Source organism: Centropristis striata, chromosome 21, assembly GCF_030273125.1.
Source record: "Centropristis striata isolate RG_2023a ecotype Rhode Island chromosome 21, C.striata_1.0, whole genome shotgun sequence".
Classification (NCBI taxonomy): Eukaryota; Metazoa; Chordata; class Actinopteri; order Perciformes; family Serranidae; genus Centropristis; species Centropristis striata.
In genome coordinates, this window is record NC_081537.1 from 26,740,171 (window position 1) to 26,764,456 (window position 24,286).

At 40.1% G+C, this 24,286-nt stretch overlaps 2 protein-coding genes across 8 annotated transcripts in view; both read right to left on the reverse strand.

Moving 5' to 3' along the window:
- Positions 1 to 967: 967 nt before the first annotated feature.
- Positions 968 to 14,541, reverse strand: si:dkey-94l16.4 (transcription factor 20). Of its 2 annotated transcripts, none has more exons than XM_059324731.1 (6): positions 14,375 to 14,541; positions 10,272 to 12,895; positions 6,891 to 6,984; positions 5,456 to 5,505; positions 5,246 to 5,317; positions 968 to 4,153 (listed from the first exon to the last, which is right to left on the reverse strand). In XM_059324731.1, exons 2-5 carry the CDS (start codon positions 12,888 to 12,890, stop codon positions 5,270 to 5,272), a joined length of 2,811 nt encoding a protein of 936 aa, XP_059180714.1. In that variant the 5' UTR covers positions 12,891 to 12,895; positions 14,375 to 14,541; the 3' UTR covers positions 968 to 4,153; positions 5,246 to 5,269. The 2 variants fall into 2 exon arrangements, with proteins under 2 accessions (XP_059180714.1, XP_059180713.1); XM_059324730.1 differs by having other exon boundaries at positions 5,456 to 5,508.
- Positions 14,542 to 17,376: 2,835 nt separating this feature from the next.
- The window catches only part of mprip (myosin phosphatase Rho interacting protein), a 54,032-nt gene continuing 47,122 nt past the window's right edge, over positions 17,377 to 24,286 (reverse strand). For 3 of the 6 annotated variants that reach the window (XM_059324300.1, XM_059324298.1, XM_059324296.1), the window contains 7 exons: positions 22,936 to 23,095; positions 22,675 to 22,788; positions 21,928 to 22,014; positions 21,634 to 21,796; positions 20,648 to 20,733; positions 20,199 to 20,253; positions 17,377 to 18,342 (listed from right to left, as the gene is read on the reverse strand). In XM_059324300.1, the coding sequence (XP_059180283.1) occupies positions 18,317 to 18,342; positions 20,199 to 20,253; positions 20,648 to 20,733; positions 21,634 to 21,796; positions 21,928 to 22,014; positions 22,675 to 22,788; positions 22,936 to 23,095 (691 nt within the window). In that variant the 3' untranslated portion in view covers positions 17,377 to 18,316. The remainder of the gene's footprint in view (positions 18,343 to 20,198; positions 20,254 to 20,647; positions 20,734 to 21,633; positions 21,797 to 21,927; positions 22,015 to 22,674; positions 22,789 to 22,935; positions 23,096 to 24,286) is intronic. The other 3 variants (XM_059324301.1, XM_059324299.1, XM_059324297.1) reach the window with 1 other exon arrangement.

Consider the following 24,286-nt stretch of genomic DNA (forward strand, 5'->3'; position numbering starts at 1 on the left):
TTATTTACGCAGGACACGTTGCAGCATTGCACCGTTTCCGATCGGGCGCCTTTTAGGGGAGCTCCGCCCCATTGTGTGATAGGCCTACACCTGGTCAGTAACACAATTCACTCTGGATTTCCACCCTGACTCATCTAATCTGTGTGCGTTAGAAGGTTCGATTTTCCAATAATATACTTATAGATTCCAGAGAATATGAATATTATATATAACGAAGTGTTTTATGGAGTTGCAGAAGAATACATACTTCCTACAGGCACTGCACTAGTAATAATAATCCAAATATAATTGGAATATATAAAACAATCTGAGTGGGGGCCAATGAGTACTTTTACTTTTGAAATTTTAAATACATTTTGATGATGGTACTTGTACTTTTACTTAAGATTTGAATACAAAAATTTTACTTGTAGTGGAGTAATGTTCACAGTGTTATTAGTACATTTACTTAAATAAGGCATCTGAATACTTTTTCCACGTCACCGTAGGAAACGTGCTGCTGTAAATAATGTCAGAATTCCATTTAGTTGCTTCAGTTTCAACATCCTGTCTCAATGTCATGGAACTCCTGAGCAGAACCGAGCAATAATAATAGTAACGCCTGCTTTTCCTACTATGCCATGTCAATATGTCTGTGAAAAAGGTGTGGGTTTGGCACTCTAAGCAGTCCTTTCACCTTATAAATTTGCTCTATTGTTAATACATAAATAACTTTAAAGTAGCTTTAAATATAAATTAGATGATGGATTTGGTTTCATTATTAATACGTTTATATTTACATTTATTATTCTTCATATGAAGTAAATTTTTATGCCTTATACATTTTATTTGATAAAATGTATTTTTTTTCTACAACATTGGTCAATTTGGAACTCTTAATAAGAAAATATAAAAAACTACATTTTAAAAAAATACTTTTTTTTTTTTACCAGTCACTCAAAACACAGATTTCTTACAGAAAACCACACAACATTGAACAAAATATTTATTTTTGACAATTACATGACCTCTGATGCTCCAGGTAGCGAGCAAGACAGTACAAAAAGTTGCCATAAAATAAAAACCATGAAAAAAGTGACATGAGTTGGCAGTCCTAATCCCATGTTAAACCTAAAAACACCACAGCACTGACAGACACGTGGAGGCGGCGTTGGAATGTGATGAGTAGTGTGTACCAGGAAATAACCACATCCTGCTACGTGAATCATTGCTCCAGTCAATGTGGGGTTAACACATCAAGACCAAAAGACAAACAGAAAAGAAAAAAACCCATAAAATAATTCATCAAATCATTAGAATATCTGAGATTCAGCCCTGAGATTAACACACGGACAAAATATTTTTTTTAGAAATCCAAGCATTTTGTAAGAATAAAACATATTCCAAAATCTGTATTTGGTACAATGCAAACAACTGCATGTAATTGAAAACAATTGCAGAAGATTTTACCGCAACAAAAATATAAAATACACCAACATAAGGATGGCACAAATGAAGGAGACGTGGTGTTCCAGGATAAGGAGATCTGAGAGAGAGTGTGTGTGCGTGTGTGTGTGTGTGTCCTGCTACTGCTGGTGAGACACAAAGCAGATGAAGCCTTCGGCTGCCTCTGTGTGGACGTCTGTTAACATGGAGCCACGGCCCACACACACTTGCCTCAGGCAGCACAACGCTGTCCCTAATGGTGCTATGCAGAAGTACATAGAGACGTTACACCAGCACTGATCACATAGAAACGTTTCTCTAAAACAAACAGGCAAGCCCTGACCTCAGCAACGGATTCAACAAGTACTAATACTAATCTCAGTTACACAAGTCCCAGAGACTCAGTGTGTACCTGCATGGTCGAAGGGTTCAGTAGGAATTGGCCCCTGGTATCAAGAACAACAAAGTCTGCAGCAGAAAAGTGCATGCAAGCTGCCTTCAGTCATGAAGATGTCCAAATAAAAAGGTGACGTACATCCACTGATTTGTCATTGCACCACAAGCTAGCGAGAATAGAAAAAAAAAAAAACTGTATATACTTCTTGTATGTCAGATAAGGCTTTTTCAGAAAGGTTCTGGTGGAAATTCACCATTTAGGCCCAAGTCAAGAAATTAAATCGCAGTAGAGGATCAGGAATCTTTATACGAGCATGGCCATTCCTACTGAAATTTAAATTGATGTAAACCAAAGATTTTTATATGCAAACACACATTCTTCTTAAACTTAAAGGGGGAGTTTGGATTTTTTTCAAGTGTGGTAATATGAGGTATTTATCCAGTCAGAATATTATCCTCAGTAGATGACCGACGGCACACACCCAGCTTAGAGAAACAGGCTGGAAGACCAGTACAGATTATTAATATTGCACTGCTGTGGATGGGGGCAGAAACAGAAAAGCTAAAGCAATCTTTATTTAAAAAATCAAAATATATATAGTTTGAGTTTAGCTGCTTTACTTTGCCGTCAGACAACCCTGTTTCAGTTTAAGTGAAGGGAACTAAACTGGTTTGATGATTTACAAAAACAGTAATTTTACCTTGCAGAAAATTTGAGTTCCTGGGCATTGTTACATTTGCAGTATTGTATGACTTGTATGACTTAATTTTGAAGTAAACCTTGAAAAAAAACAAATCAATCAATAACAAACAAACCAGATGACCGTGGCAGTAGTAGACAAGCAACTCTTGTGTTCTGAGAGATAAAATTACTTTTTTTGTCGTTGGAGTTTGGTAGTTTTGACAAGAGACAAGATCCCTTTTTAAACTTTAACAGGGCTGTCTGATGGCAAGGTGAACATATTCTAAATTTAGAGGTCCTGTCTACTCACCAAACTAGACCCGTGTGGACGGCCATCTTCTGTAGGCAACTCACTGACTATGGATAAGTTCCTCATACAACCCCGCTTCAAAAAAATCCAAACTATGCCTTTAAGTGAGACGGCGAAGCCGAGTGGTTCTTTCATTCCAAAGAGGCTTTTGTTGGAGGTGCACTCAAAGCAATGCGAATACTGTGAAAATCCAGAAAATTAAACTGAACAGAAAGACATTTTTTGCAGCTCGAGGAGAAATCCAAGTAAACAGCAGATGGCTTGCATTGAGAGGAATCCCTTTTCCTTCTAGGGGAAAAAACTACGCCTGCTATAATGTATTATCCTCTTACAGAGCAGAAACAAATCTTATTGAAATTCAATTAAGATAGCAACTGATTTAAAGGCCGTGCAGACGAACTCAACGCAGGCACATTTATATTCTCCCAGCCCGAGGTGGGAGGCCAAAGTGCTTTAAGCCAAATAAAATCATAAGGTTTCATCCTGATGTTTGGATGACCTGTAAACCTCAAAGAGCCGCATGAGTGAGCCCGGAGCGGATGATATGACAAGGAGGGAGGCATTCAGCTCGGGAAGTTAATACTGCAGCCGGAGCAGAAGACATGTTCAGTGTCACTCAAAAAACCCCTCACACAGGGAGAATACATTCAAACACACACGGTTCAGTCCTCTTGATAACATCTACTGGGCCCGACATTTAGTGCAAGTGTTGTTCGGGTGTGTTTGAGCCTTGCCTTTTGCTCCGCTCTTTGTGAAATTAAACCTAATGCCTTTTGATCAATAAAGATTTTCTGATAACAAAAAGAACCCTGTTGTGTTGTCCAATCCGGTACCTTGTGACACATCCGAACCGACCCGCCTCTCCTTGATTGGCTTGACATTTCAACACTGAACTGCTTCACCGATAACTTAAAAACACACAATCAAACCTCTCTGCTAAAGAAGCCAATAAGAAAACTCCAGGAATAAATAAACCAAATATAATCAAATACTTAGAAAATCTTTAAAAAATTAAATATCTTTGATTGTTATTCATATTTAATCCATGAAACAAAAAAAAGTCCATATAAATAACTACAGAGTGCTAACACCAAAGACAAAAATCATCATATTACGTTCTGTAGGTGTCCCCGGTCTGATGGGGACCGTCACCCTGGACTGAGGGGAGGTTTCTGTGAATGGGCGCCTCCAGCCAGTGTCAGGGGTTAACAGTGCAGTTGAAGAGCAGAAGGTGAAGTTAAGGTTTACGGGTGCTAGCTGTCAGTCAGAAGAACCCTGGTCCGCAGTTGCCATGGTTACCAGCAGAAGGGGAAGGAGAGCCCCTGCAGGATGTTGCATGTCTGGATGAAGAAACAGAAAAACATGAGTGATGAATTCATCCCAACACGTTTATTCTTGTTCTGGAGAGAAAGCGCTGCCTCCACTTTAATACCTGCTGATTTAAAAAAGAAAAGAAAAAAAAAGCACTATACAACACATTTTATTTCTGTAATGACCAGCTGCAGTCACTGCCACCATCAGCAAACAAACAAAGAAGGCTACGTTCACACTGCAGCTCTTAATGCTCAATTTTTGCTAAGATCTGATTTTCTTATTTGGCTGTTCATATTATTATTAAATGTGGCCTATATCAGACTCCAGCGTGAACTGTACGTGGTCCTGAACTGACCCACATGCACTGAAGATACAACAACAAGGACGTCACATGCAGCATGTTCTGTACAGAAGTAAACACGCTGGCTGCTGCATGGGTCTCAAACTCGCTGCCCGTGGGCCAATTGTGGCCCTCGTGACAATATTTTGTGGCCCCCACCTTGATCTGAAAGTTTAATGTGAGTTTCATATGAATGGCACCTTACCGTGTTGTGTGTGGTAATTTTGTGTCTTTTTTTAATAATGTTGTCTTTTTTAATAATGTGTCTTTTTCAGTCATTTTGTGTCTATTTTTGTAATTTTGTGTCTTTTTTTGGTCATTTTGATACTACCTTCAGCGGCCCCCAGGTAATTTCAGTTTGAGACCCCTGCTCTACAGTGATGTAAAAGTTCAAGTTCAAATGAATTAGTGAATTCCAACATGACTGTTCAGATTTAAAAACATCAGACCTGCATCCAATGTGAGACCACATATGAAAGATTTGAAAAAGGTAATCTACAGGTTCTGAAAAATGTCAGAACCTGTAGATTATGCACACCTGGGAGGAGGAAAGACTAAGATGTAGCGAGCAAGGATGGACGATTAAATACGCTTCTTTGCAGCAACATCAATGTTTGAATCACTGAGTCTGGACACACGGATACAAACTGCAGCACAAGGCTGTAATTCCACTTCTATAAAGTTGCAGTCAGCTTTTGGAGACTGAGGAGCAATTTTCTCAAACCTAACTTCCTCCAGAGCCCCAAAGGACATAAAAGCAGAGCAAGAATTTACTAACCTCATGAGGTGTCTGCTAACTTTGTCACCTGTCATCCCATCGGTTCCCTGGAGGGGCTTTGAATGTCTTGTTCTGAGGATGGATGAGGAATCACAAAATATTTAGCGAATATTACACACACGATACTGGACTTTTGAAACAGCTGACGGTCTTTAATGGCAGAAAAACACTTAATTCTCAAGATCTTCTAAACAACTTTTCTTTGCTCACCTTGTGCTTTTTACACTTCATGGAAAAATTTTCTTCAATGAGTACACAATCTGCTAGAACAAGAACAGAACAGGAGTTAAAGATGCCGCACTGATTCATCGAGAAGTTTCAACCGCCCACACGCGCTAGTTTAAGTTTAACGGAAGTGATAATAACAGCCAGCCGCATCTAGCAAAAGACCTATTTAGAGATCAGTACACATCAACTCAGTCACACTCAAACAAAGCACAAGTCGTGGGTGTATTCAGCCTAATATAAATATACAAACAGATATAATGTGAAGATATCAGAAAAAAACAACAACTGTAAGACTAGATACTACTCAGTCTAAATTGGAAGAACTGACACTTTAAGATTAACCCTCTGAGACCCACATAGAGCATTTTTTACTCTTTAAGGGGACGCAAATTAGCACTGTGTGTCAATTTGTTCGAGTCATTAATAATCTAAAAAATATGGCCCTAAGAGTCTCAGCTTTCCAGTCATACCTAATTTATGCAATTCCAAGATAGTTTAGGAACCCCAGGATACAGAACTATTTAAATGCATCATTTTAGAATGAATAATTTATTAATACATTTTATATTACGATACATTTTTTTTATAGTTCACTGCATTTGCCCCCACATCATAGGATTAGCATAAAGTGGGCATGTCTGTAAAGGGGAGACTGATTGGTATCCATTGTAGGGCTGGGCGATATATCGATATGAAAAATATATTGATATATTTTTCAATGTGATATGGAAATAGCCCACATATATTGATATTACATTTTTTTCCTTTTATATATAAATACTGCCCTTACTAGGGTTTGTCATATTTAGTTATTTTGTAGTGTTCATTATTCTTTTCTCATATAAATATATTTATTTCAGAAAAAGATTGGCCTATTTTATTTCATAGGCTATTTTTATTTAAATGTGCACATTATAAGCTTTGATTTAAAAAAAAAAAAAAAAAAAAAAAAAAAGGTACTCTTATTATACAGCATTTATGTTCACTTAAACAGCTTTAAGACTTTGACTGAACATTTGCTCTCACTTTGCAATAAAAATATTGGAATATATATCGTATATCGATATTCATATACTGTGACGTGACTTTTGGTCCATATCGCCCAGCCCTAACCCATAGAACCAGTTTTCATTTAGATATCTTGAGGTCAAGGGGCGGCTTTGAAAATGGCTAAGCCGGTTTTCATTTGGTCAAATTTAGCTTCGGAGCCTTACTTTACCCCCTGACTAACAAGATACCATGTTGCTTTAATGGATTCCTTTAAGGTTCATAGGGCACCAGTGTCTTCACTTCAGCAGGGTCCTCAGAGGGTTAAAGATAGCTATGCACGGCCTATCTGTAAACATGCACATGGACAAGTAAATGCACTTTGTTCCCATGTGCCGTGTGGAGACGGAGGTCAGAGTGCAGCACTTACCTGACTCCAGAGCACACCTGTAGTGGTACTTGTTGGGGCAGCCTTTGAAGAAGCAGCCCAGTGTAGCACCTGGGTCACTGCACGCTGAACACATCTAAACACACAGCAGATACAAGCTCAATGAGGACGCGTCTGCTAACTGCATGCTGGGATACGAGATAGAATACTTGGTAGACCTTACACAGCAAAGACACAGCAAGAGGGCACTATCAAGGTTATTGCACTTAAAAGATTTCAAGTAGCACTTGTGTATGATTGAGTTCCTAATTCTTGATCAGTGGTTGATGAGTTTTCACTTGAATGCAGCACACTAAGGAAGCTCCTTCAACCAGAATCAGAGGTCCCAGAAGCACCTTAACATTTTTTTCAAAGTCCTTTTTTATCAATATTGCAAAGAGATATTCCCTTTTTTTGACCACAGGAACTTTCCACAGGGTCTAGGAAGCTTCTGAGGAACTCACTGCATTTTGATCGCAGGGACCAAGGTTTAAATTAAATTCTGGGGACATTTTAACCCCCCAAAAAGGTCCTGGTCAAGGGGTAGTACATTAGGGTTTTTAGGGTGGAGTTTACAGGGATGACCATGGCAGAGCTGCTGCTTCATCTCCTGTACCGACTGATTCATACAAAGGGAAAGCACTCTGATTTAGGATCATTTTAGGACGAAGGGAGAACATTTCTCTTTGCTTCATAACATTAAAAGCTAAATTTTGGCTCTGCTTAATGACTCATTATAAAAAAAGAGACCGCACTAGTGATCTGAGGTGGAGAGAGAAGAGAAAGAAACAGCGTGGTGTTGCTGTGTGATGGGAAAGCCAATGAATGAGAGAAATAAAATGTGATTTTCTGGTTGTTTTCTGATGAATACCCATCAAACACTCTGATCATTTAATGTGGATGTGAAGGCTCTTCGTTCCGTTTTCCTCGGCTGGATTTCATTCATTACATCAAACATGCAGCAGTAAATTTCGTCGCAGTGAACTTCAGCTGACTAATTTGCCTAATCCTCACAGGTCTTAGGACTGCGGTAGAAACACAGACAACTTGACTGCTTCAAGGAACCTTTATTTAGGTTCCCTGAAAAGTAATCTGGGACTAAAATGACTAAGAACCTCTTGGGGAGGCGCAGCTAATGAGGAAAACATGGTTCAAACATTCAAGTGTACCTTCCTGTGTGTGTTCAGTTGTTAATATGCTGCCTTATTAGGCCGATATTTACCGCAGACGTTCTGACTTCCTGTTCCTAACATTAACGATGGCTTTGATCTATCCAGGCGTCCCAGCAACTCCTGACAGTGAGCCAACACACCTTACAGATTACAAACTAGTTTCACGAGGAAATATCCCTTGCTTATCATTTTTTTAAGGTCTTAAATCACGGCCCGCTAACTCAATTTATTTTCCCCCCCGAGAGCTTTCAACCACATTATGCATTCTTCATTGAGGGATGGACTTTTTGCCCAGCTGGCATAACGTGAGCTACTGAGGAAGACTGAAATGCTCTAGAAAGCTAAGGCTGAAAAAAGCTAGTCAGTAGAAACTGGGCTTAGATCTATTTCAGACTACTGTTTCCAAAAAGAACAATGCAAAGGTGCTAAGTGGAAACCTCTTACACTGATCACATCTAAGTGGATGATTATTATAACAAAAAGTAATTTTTTCTTCTAATCTCATTTCTAACCGCCATTTAATTAATTTCAGTTACCATTTCAAAATACCCTAAAGCTGTTTCAAACGCTTTTCACATTGCTGTACAAATTACATCATGCTATAATATAGACCATATCACATATATCGATATAGTTAAAAAAAATGTCCTTCTTTATATATAAATGCTGCCCTTACTAGGGTTTGTCATATTTAGTTATTTTGTAATGTTCATTATTCTTTTCTCATATAAATATATTTATTTCAGAAAAATATTGTCCTATTATATTTTATAGGCTATTATTATTTAAGATGTTTTTTATTTAAATGTGCACTTTATGGAGCTTTGATTTAAAAAAAAAAAACCCAAAAAAAACCGGTTACAATAAAACTACATATGACATGTCATATTTGCTTTGACTTTGACTGAACATTTGCTCTCACTTTGCGATAAAAATATCAGGATATATCGTATATCTATATTTAGCCAAAATAGATCAGGATATGACTTTTGGTCCATATCGCCCAGCCCTACTACAGCATGAGTGTTGTCTCTTCCTGGTTATAAAGACTGCATTACAGTGAAGTGATGTCATTTTCTAAAGTGTCTGTTATGGCTGCTGCCTTTACCCACTTTGTCATTATATCCACATTACACATTGTGGCAATATCCATATAAAAGGCATTTGGTCATAACTATCATCATTTCACTATCATCACTTGACTTTCTCCGTATCACCCTGCCCAAAAATGAATGCTGCAAGTGGTCTACCTGGTTAAGAGATAAGTAAATTATTAAAATTAGGGCCCTGTACTATTGTATGAACAGGTGTAGTTTGCTGTACTACTTGCATGCTGAATTGAAGCCTTGAGCTCAGCAGTATAAATAAAGTGTGTTTCACTTCCTACTACATTGTGAAATCCAACGATAAGCAAGGGATTATTTAATTGCAGACCACTTTTTATGGAGTTTGGCAACATATTCTCTCCATTTACATGACTGTTGCTCAATGGGGCGAGGCCCGACTAAATGAAAAAAAGACAGAGCAAATTATTTAAATTAGGGCCCGACTATTAAGGGATTTTGAGCTGGAATTATATTAAACCTTTTCTTTGTTGATTGTTCACCAATTAAGCACTGATGTCGCTATGCAAAGGTACAATGAAGGCTGCATCCTGAAACAAATAACTTTCTTTAAGAATATTTAATACTACTATATATTGTACATAGAGTATGATGCATTACGTCGTACCATACATCCCTATTTTTTGAAGAAACAGTCACACATCTTACTGTCTGTGTGCTGTCACTTTATCCATCACTGATACCAATAGATATATCTGATAGTAATCAGAATATATATGTGTGGAGCTCTAATTTAAAACTCTACTGGAATGATTCTGTCCAAATCTTTTTGAACAAAGCAGTTAATAACTGTAACCGATTTCTGGCTGTATTGTACAAATCATTATGTCAACGTTGCTTGCCTGCAGCAATAATTTCAAACCTTTTCATAACTGACATAATTGTCAATTATGCATGTTTACTCATGGTTTGATTTGATAACACAGCCCAACTCTATTAGTATCCTAGAGGCTTTGAATAAACAAGTAAACAGGCGGACTATAAAAAAACTTATCAAGCTTAATGTTTTCTTCATTTCCAGCCGCATCATATCAACCACATCTCTGTGTAAAATATAAATCACATTATGGGCCTAAAGTGCAGTTTACCGTCTCCTGTGCCACCTTGACAGCCTCCTCCAGTCCGTAGACTTTGCCCTTCACGAGGAACACGCCTGCGGACCAGATGCCGCAGTCTTCATGGAGCCAGTATTCACAGGGCTCCAGAGGCAGCACAGGAGGGCTGTACCAGTCCTCTACATCAGCATAAGCAGCGTCTGTCCGAGCCCGCTTAGCCGCGGGGCTGCCGGTACCGTCCGTGCTCCACCGGTGGCTCTCCAGGAGGCCCTTCTGCTTGGGCAGAGCTCCTGCCCTGAGGGGCCTCTGCGTGGGAGGAACGGCACTCTTCCTGCCCCTACCTCTGACGCTGCAGGACGAGGACGAGTCGGAGTCGCTGTAGTCTTCCTCGTCCTGCTTGAGGCCCGACGTGCTGGCTGGTCTTTTGGCGCTTGGCTTGTACCCTTCGGGGTAATAGGGGCCGTGCAGGTCCCCCAAATCCATGGCGTTGGCCGCCTGCCCACACAGGCAGCAGACCAGAGCGCGCTGGTGCTGGCTGTGTGTGGACGCCCGGCCCAGCTGCAGACAGGAAGTGCTGGGTACAACAGCAGAGATGAAGCCGGAGGGGTGAGCCTGCTGCTGCTGCTGGCCCTTCTTGTGTTGCGTTCCTGCCTCCTCGGGGTAGTTGATGACAGTGCACAGTGGTGAAGACAGCTGCTGGCGCTGCATGCGGATGAATGGAGAAAAACCGTCCAACCTAAAGTCCCTTTTCTCTTCTTTGTAGTTTATGTACTTCAACTTGATCTCCGGCTCCTTGGGGGAGAATATGGACAAAGGCTGGCTCCACACACGTTTCTTCTGCCTCCTCTTGGAAGTGGCGGCCCTTTTCGTCTTGGCAGTGGGAGACGTCTTGCTACCTGTAGCCTTGCCTTTGGCCTTGCCTTGGCTTTTCTTTGGAGATTTTGATGACGGTGGTGAAGTTTTTGCAGTATGATTTTCCACTGGGGGGTCAGGGGGAGAAGAATGCTGTGGCTCCTTTGAGTTTCTTGGAGACTGTGAAGACGAGGGTTTCCTCTTTGACTTTGCAGGAGTCTGTGGTGAGTGTATAGGCTGCGAAACATCCTCTGGCTCCTTCTTTGACTTCTTGTGCACAGCAGACTGAGGGCTTTTTGAGGGTGTGCTGCCATTAGACTTTTTAGAATTATTGATTTCGGAATCAGAGGTAGAGTCTTTGCGACTATGAGTGTTAATGTTATTAGTTTTACCCCTTTTCATTGAAGCTTTCTGTCTCCTTTTCACTGAGAAATGCGATTTCGCTCTGCTTTTCCTTTTTCCTTCTGACATGGTGTTATTCCTCTTCGGACTGGTCAATTTAGAACCACTAGCTGTTGATTTGGAAGCATTTGCCTTCTTATTGGTGCGTATACGACCTGACACTTTATACCGGCTTGAATTTATATTCATAACTATAGCCTCTAAGCGCATCCCTCTGCCTGACCGCACTGGCAGTTTTCTTTCGTGTAAAGTTCTCTGTAGTGCCTTTGCGTTACCGTTCACGTGAGAAATTACAGTCTTGGGTTCCGAACCTTCTGAAACATCATCAGTCAAGTCAATTAAAGGCTCCAACACTGCCTTCCGTCTATGGATAGGCTGTGTATTTTCAGCGTTTGAATCTAACCTTGTGCTATCATTGATGCCAGAGCCTGGCTGAAGGGCTGCCTCTGTCCTCGAGGCCTCCCACTCAACCTCGTCAGCCGTCCCGAGATAAGAGTTGTCACCGCTGGGAGAGCTGGAGGCCTGAGGCAGGATGAACACATCCTCCACATCGTCCAATGAGGTAGCAGAGGGGGAGACGGGGTCCTCAAGAGGACTGATGTACTCCCTGCTTAGTGAACACAGGTCTTTAGCAGCCACGCTGTCCGGGACGACCGCTGGGTCCTTAGACATGAGAAAGAGCACCTCCTCGCCTTTAGCAGGGGGCGGGGTCTCTGGTGAGGATTCAGCACACGCTCCTGGACTCAAACAGACCTGTCCATTCTCCAAGCCCCCGCTCTTTTCCCCAGAAAGGCTGTGTTCCTTTTCGTCGCTGGAAATGACATCACCATTGACCTCCTGAGGCTCCTCTGTGAGACATACACCGTCATCGTTCTCTGGTCCTACCTGAGCCTGAGACAATGACTCAAAAAATTCTGTCTGAGTGGCGAGGTCCACAGGCCCATCAACCTGCTCCAAATAATGCTGGTTCAGTGCATAGCCAGTCTCCCCAAGCCCTTTATCTGAGCCACACGGAGGGTGGAGTGACAACTTGCTTATCGGTGGTACACCATACAGAGGCGAATGTCGAGACAAGGAGTCATGGGTGGAGAAAACGTGAGACCTGCTCACGTAGGAGAGGGTGACTGTAGTGTGGGAGAAGGCATTGTCTGGTTGAATTTGATCCCCTGATTGGATAGTGGTGTCCTCGGATCCAGTCTCTGTGAAGGGTAATCCCGGGTTGCTGGTCCCTGAGTTTGGGTACCAGCCAGGGCTCTTGACCAACCGCAGGCCATCGAGGGACGTGCTGGTAAAGACACATTCCTGGTCTTTCCTGGTCAGGTCAATCACAGTGGGGATGCTGGAGGTGGAGAGGTCTTGAGGCTGTAGATCATCCAAGTTCCCAGGTGGCTGCTCCATAACAACTGCAATGGATGGAGAAGGAAACAAAGCGGTGCAGCTTATAAGAATGGGTTATGTCCAAGAGGAAGCACAGAATTTATTTAATTATCTCCCTTTCCCTTTTTTAAATAACTTGGTTAGCAACTCTTTTACTATAACCAGAATGGGCACACGTTGCAACATTTAAAATTCTTCATTGAGCATGATAGTGTTTTGGAAGTGAAAAATAATTCAGATTTCATGTTTTTTGTGTGTTTTCTTTTGTGCTCAAATTGTTGATCCAGTAAGTCAAAGGGATAAAAATCATTATGAGATGGTGCTGAAAAAATTATCCCAACATGACATGGAAAACATTATTTAAAAGTGGTAATTACAGGCAGAATTAGGGTTAAAAAACGGCTAAAATAGCCCCAAACTCCAAAAGGTCAACAGGAAAAAACCTGATTCAAAATCACATTTTATGTTCGTTCTTCTTTGTTTCTTTTGGGTTCAAACTGTCGATCCAGTAAGTCAGGATGAAATTATTATTATCAGGTCACATAAGTAAGGTTGTGCTGGAAAAAAAATACCAACATGGCATTTAAACATTTATTTAAAGTGGTGTATACAGGCAGAATGAAAGGATACAAAATGGACAAAATAGCCCCAGACTCCATAGAGTTAATTAATCCGTACAGCTAAAATCATAGCGTTGACATTAGCCTGGAAACTGTCGTGTGCTTTTAATTTCAACAGCATAACTGACAGTTTACGTTTTGGCTCATTATCAGTTTACATCGATATGTTTTTAATGTTCGTAATAGCAGTTTGTTAGGTTTAATGGATGACGTCTTTCCAGACAACCTCCTGACTTTTACCACTAACGTTGACAGCTCAGGGTTGCTAACATCGTTAGCCTAGCCTAGCAACAGCTAACGTTAGCTTAGCCTAGCAACAGCTAACGTTAGCTCGCGAGGCCCGGCTTAGCTCCGGCAACGTCCCCGTGCGCCGAACTCCATTAAATATCAGGCTGCTTAAAGTCATTCGCATTAAACACACACACTCACACACCACAGAGTATCAATTTACAGCTTCTACTGATCAGCGGCGACCACTCTTCCTTTCGGCGATGTTTATTCCCCGAAGAAGTTCATTATTACGATGACATGTCAACTTATGACGGTTAATGGTTCACGTTATTGGTAATTGCCCACTGCGACTCTTCCTAACTTTATTGCAAAAAAGCGGCTAAACCAGTTTTAAAATGTAATATCTTGTGTAAATGGGTGTTGTTTGCTGTACTGCTTGCATGCCGAATTGAAGACTGGATCTTAGCAATATAAATAAGTGTGTTTTACTTCTTATTACATTCCAAAATCTACCGATAAGCAATGTATGATTTAATTGCGGACCACTTTGGTAGAGTTTGGCAGCATGTAGTCTCCATGTAGGAGCATCGGGGCAAGGCCCGGTGGATGAGACAAAGACTGAGAGAGGTAATGCTGCTGCTGATCACAACTTACCCGGACGGGAGAGATCGTTTTAAAACGTCCAGTTAAGAATCCGTCCCACCCTGCATCTCTTTCAACAACTCATCTACTCTAACGAATCCTAATACATCTACAAAGACAAAAAGTCCCAAATTAAATAAAGATCCACACACTTTCCAGGAACACACTACTCTGATATCAGCTCTGTCAAGTAGTTTTTACACTATAATCTCAAACTTCCGGATGGCCCCTTCATAATAAAGCGATTAATAATCCGTTTCGGTGTTTTTCTTTCTTTCATTTGAAATCATATGCACAATTAAACCATATGTCAAAAGGGTGAAAATTAATAATTTAGTGTTAGCAGGAAAGCAGCATAGCAATTGTTCAGTTTGGTCAGAATAATTTCCCCTTGACCCAGCTGTTGCATGTCGTCACACTGTTAAAATAAAGTCATTTTTTGTCAATTTTTTCCCCCCCTAAATCATCTCCTCATGATGCCGGCCACCTCTGGTAAAATCGCCTACATCCTCAGTTGATCAGATCATGTTTACCCCTAAGATAATGGCCTATGTCAAGTGTGTGACTTAAGCGGATTTATTATGCCTAAATCAAAATAAAATGTGACTTAGGCAATTTTTTTTAACATGCCTTTGTGACTTAAGCAAGATATGGTAACACTTTATTTTGAAGGTGTCTACATAAGAGTGACATGAGCGTGTCATAAACATGACATGGGATGTGTCATGAACATTAATCACACTTTGAAGTAATGCTTTTTGAGTGAAATGATCAATAAATGCCATATGTTTCCTGCAACAAAAAATGAATTAGGCGATTATTTTAACAGGGTGACGATTTGAAATCATATTAATAAAAAGTACAATTAAACCATATGTCAAAAGGGTGAAAGTTAATAAATGCATAATTCCTTTTGAGTGTTAACAGGAAGGCAGCATAGCAATTGTTTAGTTAAGTCAGAATAATTTCCTCTTGACCAAAGCTTTAGAAAATGTAACCCGGGACAGCCAAACCGGGATGATACTGTCTTTTCCCTTTTTCTTGAAGTAATATGATTACTGGGTATTACTTTGGGCTGGGTGCTGTCTAACTCTGGGTGGCTTGACAAGTAGCGCCGGGCAGCAGTGGAACAGTTGTCACTCAACTGTAGAACAGTGAGGCATTATGGGAGCAAAGTGGGTGGAACTGTTCCACATCAATTTATCGACCCTCTAATATGGTGGTGTCATTTTATGATATGACTTATTAACTCTAAACTCTTGCAATCTTTAATAATTTTCGAAACATTTATAGCTGCTAACAAATTGAACCCATGAAGCAAAGAAGGGCTAATTTCATTATTTTCCACACTGTAGGTGGTGTTTAATGAGCTAAATGGGAGGAAAAAAAACGACACAAAAAACAAATAATAATCATATTTAATATTATTAATAATAAAGATAAAAAAAAAACTAGAAAAAAATCTATTTAGTGTTTCCATTAAATGTGGGCATATTTTAAAATTAAAAATAAAATTATGATTTTAAAAAAGAATGGTGGAAGTTAGTATGGGCCAAGCTCCAAAAATTGTTAGGGTTAGGGTTTGTCTAACTGCACTCCTTGGAGGCAAGACCATCAAGGTTACTTCAAACTTTTGAAAGCATTTTTAAGAACAATAGAAAAAATGGTGCCAGTTTTTACAAGTTGACTAGTATTTGCCAAGTAAACTGATGTCGACTAGCTAAAATCGGCTGAGATTCCCTTTTAAAAACTAGCTGATTAAAGGGACAGTTCACCCCCAACATTAAAAAGACATATTTTCCTTCTTACCTGTGGTTCAATTAATCAAACAAGGTTGTTTTGGTGTGAGTTGCAGAGTGTTGGAGATATCGGCTGTAGACATCTGCCTTCTCTCAAATATAACATAACTAGATGGCACTTTGCTTGTAGTGCAGAAAGCTCTAAAACAAATACACATGAAAATTCAAAAGCAATGTCTCTTTCCAGAATCATCACCTGGTTTCCTATGACAATCCACAGACCTTGTTGTGAGCATTTTCTCATTTTCCAGTATATGTATTTTTGATTTTTAGGGGTGAACTCTCCCTGTAGGACAAGGTAAATTAACTTTGAGAACTACAGAAAAAAACCTTTAGACCATGTAAGGAACTTCATACTGATTGAATTTAACTTTAAATAAATAAATAAAAAGTAAATTTATATGCCCAGTTGAGAACCAAATAACATTCTTTTTAATACAGGGAATTCAGTATTGCATTGGTGCAAGAGTTTAGCACAACATTCCCCTTGGGAATAGTAGTTTGACAAAACAGTATCAACTCAAGGTTAATTTGCGAGCTTCTCCCCAGTGCTTTCAGCTATATGACATGGCCCTCATCAGCTCAAGTTTTCTCAGTTGCCATGTATATGGATCTGTAATTGTCAGACGACAACACAAAGTTCCAAAGCTCTGGAAAAAGCTCGTCAAGGTATTGAGCTGGATTCAGAGGGCCAGGTTAGATACAGACACCACCACACACTGGTAGCTGGTCATAAGTGATGATTGAGAGGAATTGGTTTTGTAAGGATCAGTGGTGGAAAAAGTATTCAGATCTCTGAATTAAAAGTACTAATACCACAATGTGGAATTACTCCACTACAAGTAAACGTCCTGCATTCAAAACTTACTGAAGTAAAAGTACAAAAGTATCAGCATCAAAATCTTCCTAAAGCATGAAAAGTAAAAGTACTCATTATGCAAAATAGCCCCAGTTACATTGTTTTATATACACTAATTACTGGATTATTAGTATTAATGCATTTGTGTTCACATTTTCATTTTCTCAAAGTAGGGCTCAATTTAACTAAACTAAAAATGAAAATACTCAAAGTACAAGTACCTCAAAATTACTTAAATACAGTACTTGAGTAAATGCACTTAGTTAAATACCACCACTGGTAGGAATCCATACGGTTTTAGGAAAATCCTGCATAGTAGACCTTTAAAAAAAAATAAAAACAGTCAAAACTACAAAAAGGGTGCAAAAATATTTATTGCTAATAAACCTGTAGTCAGTTGGTGTATATTTGCTTTATATTTACAATAATAAGAGTACAGAGGGATGGGAATGTGAAAGAAAAATCTCAACCATTTAAATAAATACAAAGGGACTGCCACTGCACAAGACTACAAACATAACCAACTCCAACAACTCTTATACAGCTGGACCAATGATTGCAGTGAGAAAAAAAAAACTCTATATAACTTTTCATATATATATTTAAATTATAGTCAGTGAATCCCATCCATATGCATTCAGCTGTCGCCGTTCAAAACGTATCTCAGATTGAGCCAAGGAATGCAGAGAACATGTATGAAGTCAGGCGATGAAGCAACATGGCGGGTATTTGTTTTCTAATGCAGACGAGCACTTTTGTTCCATAGCTTGTTTACTGAGCAACACCTCCATCTGTGCTGGAGTTGTGATGGAGCGGTGGATCGTTACCGTGCAGACTTGAACGCCACACTCATTCCTATGGTTCTGTTATGCAAGTATTACTCTTCAATATGCAGTTGTGTTTAGCCTTTAAACATCACATTTATGCCTTTGGCTAGCAACAGTCTAGGGAGTTAAAACAGTAGCTTACACAGTCATAGTTTTAGTGTATGCATGACAGATGCTCAATTAAAAACAGTATTTACAGTAAGACATGGCAGCACAAAATAAACAATACAAAAAAATGTCACAGTTAACTGAAGTGCATGGAATGCAAGACATGAAATTCAAACTTCATACCATGTTTTTTTTAATAATATATGATCTGTGTTTTGTGACCAGTGTGTAGTGTTACTAAATAAGTAATTACAGAGCTAAAATATAGTGGGCTTCTAAACATGCAGCAAGGTAGGTAGACACGATGCGTCACTGTCAGAACTCCTTAGTGTCTTTATTTTCAAACAGGTGGAGTCTCTGCTCAGCTGTCAGCCCTTCCTTTAGACTCTGGAGAGATGAACAGAGGGGAAAAAACACGTTATCAATGACTGCGATGAATACTTCTGTAAATCTGTTTTCACCCAAAAAACCCTTCTACACCCTGTGAGGTACGGAGCCACGAAAACTCTTGTAACAGCAGCAGAATCATTTTATCCATCAAGCCAATGCTAACATAGCTAACGCTAAATAGAAGTTCACAGACACTTTTCTTCCATCTCCATAACATTATCATCGATTAGCTGTAGCATTAGTTGCTAAAACACTTAATTGAAGTGATTACATTTATGATGACTGTCAGTTTCAGTCAGACAAACAAGCAAACAGTGAGGCGAACTTTGATCAGAGCCCCTTGTACAATGAGTAATCTGGGCACAAAATGCTTTTCCCCCCAAAAAGTTTAAAAATGCCATGCACCAATTTTGTTCGTCTATTCTGGCACTTCCACCAAAGCCATAATCAGATCGGACTAAAATAACACTACTTGCAAAGAAACTCTCATATAACAATATATAATAATAATCACATGGTCATAAGATTGAAAAGCCAGGCTAAGATCACATAAGAAGAGGTGTGTGCTGGGTGTCCTGTTTAGTTTTACATTTTGATATATTACATTTGAGTCACTGGGACACATTTCATGGAAGAAGTCAATTAAATTAAGTACACAATAGTAGTGAAAATAAGTGTGCTATATGAGAACAATATAGTTTAATGGTTGTTTTTATTTACCACAAAGTCAACTTGAATGTATATTAAAAAAACAGGTTTTATGTTGTATTTTTCTGACAACTGATGATCCCTAAGTTAGCCCCAGCATCCTTCTTCTGCTATCATCAAGTGACACGGAGTGAAAATGGCACTTTTTTTGACTGGCTGACGAGGTCAACCCTACACACGGGTGTGTACGTGACTGACTGAATGAGTGATCACACTTTGTTTGGGGCTTCTTGAGGCTTTTGGCCGCTATCCTCTACATTCACATAGTGTCATTGGCCTTATGAGGACAGTGCTTTTAATAATTAGCTTTTATTAGGACCAAAGCACCAAGTGGTGCAAATGTGCTATTGTTCCTCTAAGGTTTACTATATAATTAAGCATACTAACTACTAATATTCAAAATATTCACATCATAGACACTACCATTAAATTCTGTAATACATTGCCTATAAAATCACAAAACGGCATTGAACCAAAATTGGTAAGCCGTATACTAGGTTTTAATCTAATCTTGTTTTTGTTGAGAACAAACACAAGAAACTAAAATAACAACACAAGGGAAACAATATCAAACTTAAAAATGATGCCGCTGTTGCCCTGTGCAGCTCTCTCATGTCTGTGCACTCAGTGTTTTCTCTTTATGCAGCAATGCAAGAGTTGGCAGCCCTGCACAACATTTTTTTCCTGTACCAAGTTATGTGCACCGGTGCACGTAGAGCTGAGAATTACGGCTCAAATTGTACGTGCACTAACATGCGTGCAGTATTTTGAGCCCTGAGAATAAATTATTGTCTTTTTTTAGCTTGCTGGCTAAAAAGCTTTAGTTATTGTTGCCAGAGTGATGCTACGGTGGTACGACAGACAATATGCATGATTAATATCACCTATTTACGACATATAATTTTTGGGGCTTCATATTAAGTAACTCATTCACAAAATATATGAACACTAATGTGAGAGGGCACACAGATTAGTAATCATCAAAAACACAGTGATATCTCTGACACAGAATTGTAATTGGTTCACCATCACGTGATATTTGTGCATATTAATGTAAAATAGTGAGTCGGATCATTGAGTGCTTCACAGGTGGAGGTCAAGAGGATGTGCATAAACCACCCGTTAGTGCGTCTGGTTTGGTTTACCTAAAGGAGAAGGGGAGGGAGGCCTACACGTCCTCAGCATGTCTCCACTCACAAACTGAGGACAGAAGGGGGAAAATACACCAGCAAGTGTGTGTTAGACTACAGTGGTGTTTCATGTGTATCAAAATCCCAACACCACAGTTGATGGAGGCACAAAATGGATTTTTTTTTTCAATGCATGCCAGCAGGAACACTGCCAATAATGATGCAACAGTGGACATGCGATGATGCATGCAACTCTGAAGCTGACCAGTAGATGGCAGTAAATCATTTGAAATCGGTTCTCAGCCTTTGTTTGATGGGAAACCTCTTATGTCAATTCTTATCTGCTGCTACTGAAGCAATATGACACAATGGGTGATACAGACCAGTGACAAATCCAGCATTAACACCACAGTGGGATGAAGAGTTGATTTGACTCTTTATTGGCAACTAAACAGGAATCCTACCTTTGACCTCATGGTGCGCTCTGAGCGTTTGGCTGCAGCAGCTGCCATCTTCAGGATGTCAGGGTTGCTTTTGGACTTCATGATATCTAGGAGGGAAGATGTCACAGTTTAAAAAAGGAAGCAACAAGTTAACGTATCTTACAAACTGGACAAAGTTGTGTCCTAAAAGTCAATGCGGAGAACAGCTCTGATCAATCCTAACTCCATTCAGAAAACAAGCATTTTAAACGTTGTTTGCTTGTCTGTCTAATGGAAAGACCTGATAAAGCATGAATTTTGACTCGTGCCTCTACTTGGACTCGCACTCTGATGACATGGCATTCTGGCGCAAGATTACTCTGATTTGCAAGCATATTTAAAACATGACTTTCTGAAAAATGCTTATAAAGAAATGGAACAACCACATTATAAAAGTGGACTCTGGAATGTTAATGTTAATGTGTGGATTTTGGATCCACTGGTTAATTTTGGAAGAACTAAATAAACTCCCTGGAATGGTGACAGTGTGTCATTATGTTTAATGTAATATTCTTTTTTATTTCTATATCAGCTCTTTGAAGGTTCCACAATGGAACCTGACCTTGATGACTTGAACTTGTGACTCAGACTCAAACTCAGGTAATGATGACTTGACTTGGACTCTTCATATACCCCTTTTCGACCAAAGGCAGTTCCAGGGCTGGTGCCTAATATCGAACCAGTTCTTTGCATTTTGACTACCACAGAACCAGCCTACGACCAGGAAAACTGGTTCCAGTGTGGCACCGACTCTTTGCCGGTCTTGAACCATAAACCACTTACATGAGTGGCTGGGGGAGGGATTATCATGACCAACAAAAAAGGGTATCATTCATCTTATTTTATTTGTTTAACTGTAATGTGATTAACAGAGGTTAGCGTTAGCTTACAACAAAGGCTAAAAACAAAACAAAATCTGAACCGGCCCTGGAACTGCCTTAGTTGAAAAGGGGTACATGTGTTCATACCATATCCTCCTCGCTCCACCTCCTGCATTGACGGCTCTCCGAGTGCCTCGTGAGCCAGCTGCAGCTGGTCTCTGAGCCGGCTCAGATCCCGCTCTGCTTTGGCCTTGACGATGCTCAGCTCTGTGTAGATGTCCTTGTACTTATCTGTTGCATATTTCTTGTCCTGAAAGCACATTGTTTGGAATTTTAGATGAAGGGTATTCATGTTGTCTCTCAGCGAGGAATGCACGGATGACTCTAGTTAGCAGAGCTCTCCAGTGAATTGTTAACAGAAATAAACAAAAAACACTGAACTCTTTGGGCAGCTTGGAGTTCATCTTTCAGGGAGTTGATTTCCTGCTTCAGGTACTGAACCTCTGACTCCTTCACCCTCAGCATTACCTAGAAAGAAGATTAAAATGACAAAATTAGGAATGTGAAGTAGTGGACAAAGAACATGTTTACCTAAGCAACATATACACACACGAGTAGTTAAACGACCAAGTATGGCGACACAAAATAAAACGTGGCGCTTTTCGAAGCGGATAAAAAGGAGAACTATAATGTATGGCGGAATAGCACTTGGGAGCACTTCGACTCGGCGCAGTAATATCATCACTTCCGCTCCCTCTCACTTCTGTCAGGAGTGATGATATTACTGCGCCGAGTCGAAGTGCTCCCAAGTGCTATTCCGCCATACATTATAGTTCTCCTTTTTATCCGCTTCGAAAAGCGCCACGTTTTATTTTGTGTCGCCATACTTGGTCGTTTAACTACTCGTGTAGCTGTATTTAAATAGGGAAAACGTGGAGGAGTTTGGTCGCTTCTAACTGTCCATCTGTTTGGGTCCTAATGAATGAACTGGGCTAAGCTAAGTGCTAGCCAAGTAGCTCCGCGCGCCAGGGCAATTGAGTGCACGCATTGAGACGCAAGAGGTCTGTATCAACTCGTCTTACTTACCCGAATAACATGTTTTAATATGAAAAAACGGTGGAGTGTTCCTTTAATGCACATTTTGATACATTATTGCTTCGTTTGAAGTGCTTTTTTCTTGACCCTTACTTCTAACTCGTAGAGCTCTTTTCCCTGGATTGTGGTGTTTGTGTCTCCAATTCCATCTTCAGATGTCATGGAGCGCATCTTGGTGATCTCTGCTGCGAGACGGTTGTTGAGCTCCTAAAAATGCCATGAAGAGGAAGCTTAGAACAGCTAAACATTAAGGCAGGTGTGTTCTCATGGACACTCAAAACAATGTCCCTGAGATGTTTCTACACAGGTGTGTTTCTTGTCCCAGTGATTGTGTATTCGAGTGTGTATCTGCACCTGGTTGTGTGCGTTGAGCTCCTGGTTCTCTCTCTGACACTGCCTGAGGGCCTGCCTCTCGGCCTCCAGCGCCTGAGCCAGGTGGGCGTTTTCCAGGCACTTCTGAGAATACTGCTCCGACAACACCTCAATCTCCCGCTGGAACGAACACAGCTCCTCCCTGAAACATAACACAGTAGCACACTGAGAGAAAATCTAATAGCACCAGTTTGGCTTCAGGAGTAAAAGGGTTCTGGTTTAGTTGACCAGTCAATCGTTACCATCCTGGCAAATCCAAACTATCCCTTTACAGCTGACAAGCTTGCGGGAGTTTCTCAACCTCCTTTATTCAGAATCACACAGCTGTGGGATCAGCGAAGGAGCCAGCACACAGATAGAAAAAACACACAGCTTAATGAAATTCTGTTTGATTTACTGTCAACACCCGCGCTTCCACATGTCACTGAGTTCAGTGTTACAGCATGCTGAAGACAGGCAGGTGAGCTTCAACACAAGTCCCAGCAAGTCATGAGTGACAGCTGTACCATCTGATAATTCAGCACTTTATCAGAACTCACATCAAATGAAAACATTCTTAAATCAGCCACAGTCAGATTAGTCTTAAAAAAAGCACATAAATAGTATTTGAGTGGAGACTGACAAATAGGAATGTAACGATCATAGACGGTATACCCTTTGGTTTGTTGAAAAGCCTCAAGTTCGACGTTTTGGCTGTCACAATCTGTTTTGTTTTTTTAAACCTGCGCATGCATGAAATGGAACGGAGCTGGAAAGTTAGTTTGCTCTTTTTGCAAACAGTGGAGTCGCCCCCTGCTGGCCATTAGAACTAATACATGTTTCAGGCACTTCTTCATTGGCTTAAATTTTCAGACCTGGAGGTTGCAGCTGGGTAAATGATACTTCAGAGATAGTTAATCATTACACTAATATGCGACAACCCAAATCAGTGATGTGAAAAATAAATATTCTTTTTAAATCAGTATAGGGCGCTATCTACTATAATTTTACTTGTTTGACGTCCTTCATCACTCACAGGTGCAGCAGGTGAAGATTACAACATTGAGGATGAACCATCCAGTTTTATATTGGAGCGTGATTGCATCATTTTGCTGCCTTATTAATAGAGAGTCGCCTCTGGGATGCTTCTGAAATATGCTGCGGCATGTCTGGAGGAATAACAGGTGTTGTGGAGTGGCTGTGATCAACTCCAGCTGCAACATCACAGCCTAATTCAACTATAACCTATCTAATCCAGGTGCAAGTCAGACAATTACATAGTTGAGAAGATGACAGAATAGACAAGTGCTTTATGAATGTTAAGAGATCTCTGGATGTCTCTAATCCAATAAAT

Excerpts from the sequence above, each read along its gene's own strand:
- si:dkey-94l16.4 (XM_059324730.1), bottom strand. The coding sequence starts at position 12,890 with ATGGAGCAGCCACCTGGGAACTTGGATGATCTACAGCCTCAAGACCTC. Across the intron at positions 6,985-10,271 it reads TCAAGGTGGCACAGGAGACG|ATGTGTTCAGCGTGCAGTGA; the intron begins GTAAACTGCACT and ends CTGTGTGTTTAG. Across the intron at positions 5,509-6,890 it reads CAGGTGTGCTCTGGAGTCAG|CAGATTGTGTACTCATTGAA; the intron begins GTAAGTGCTGCA and ends TTCTTGTTCTAG.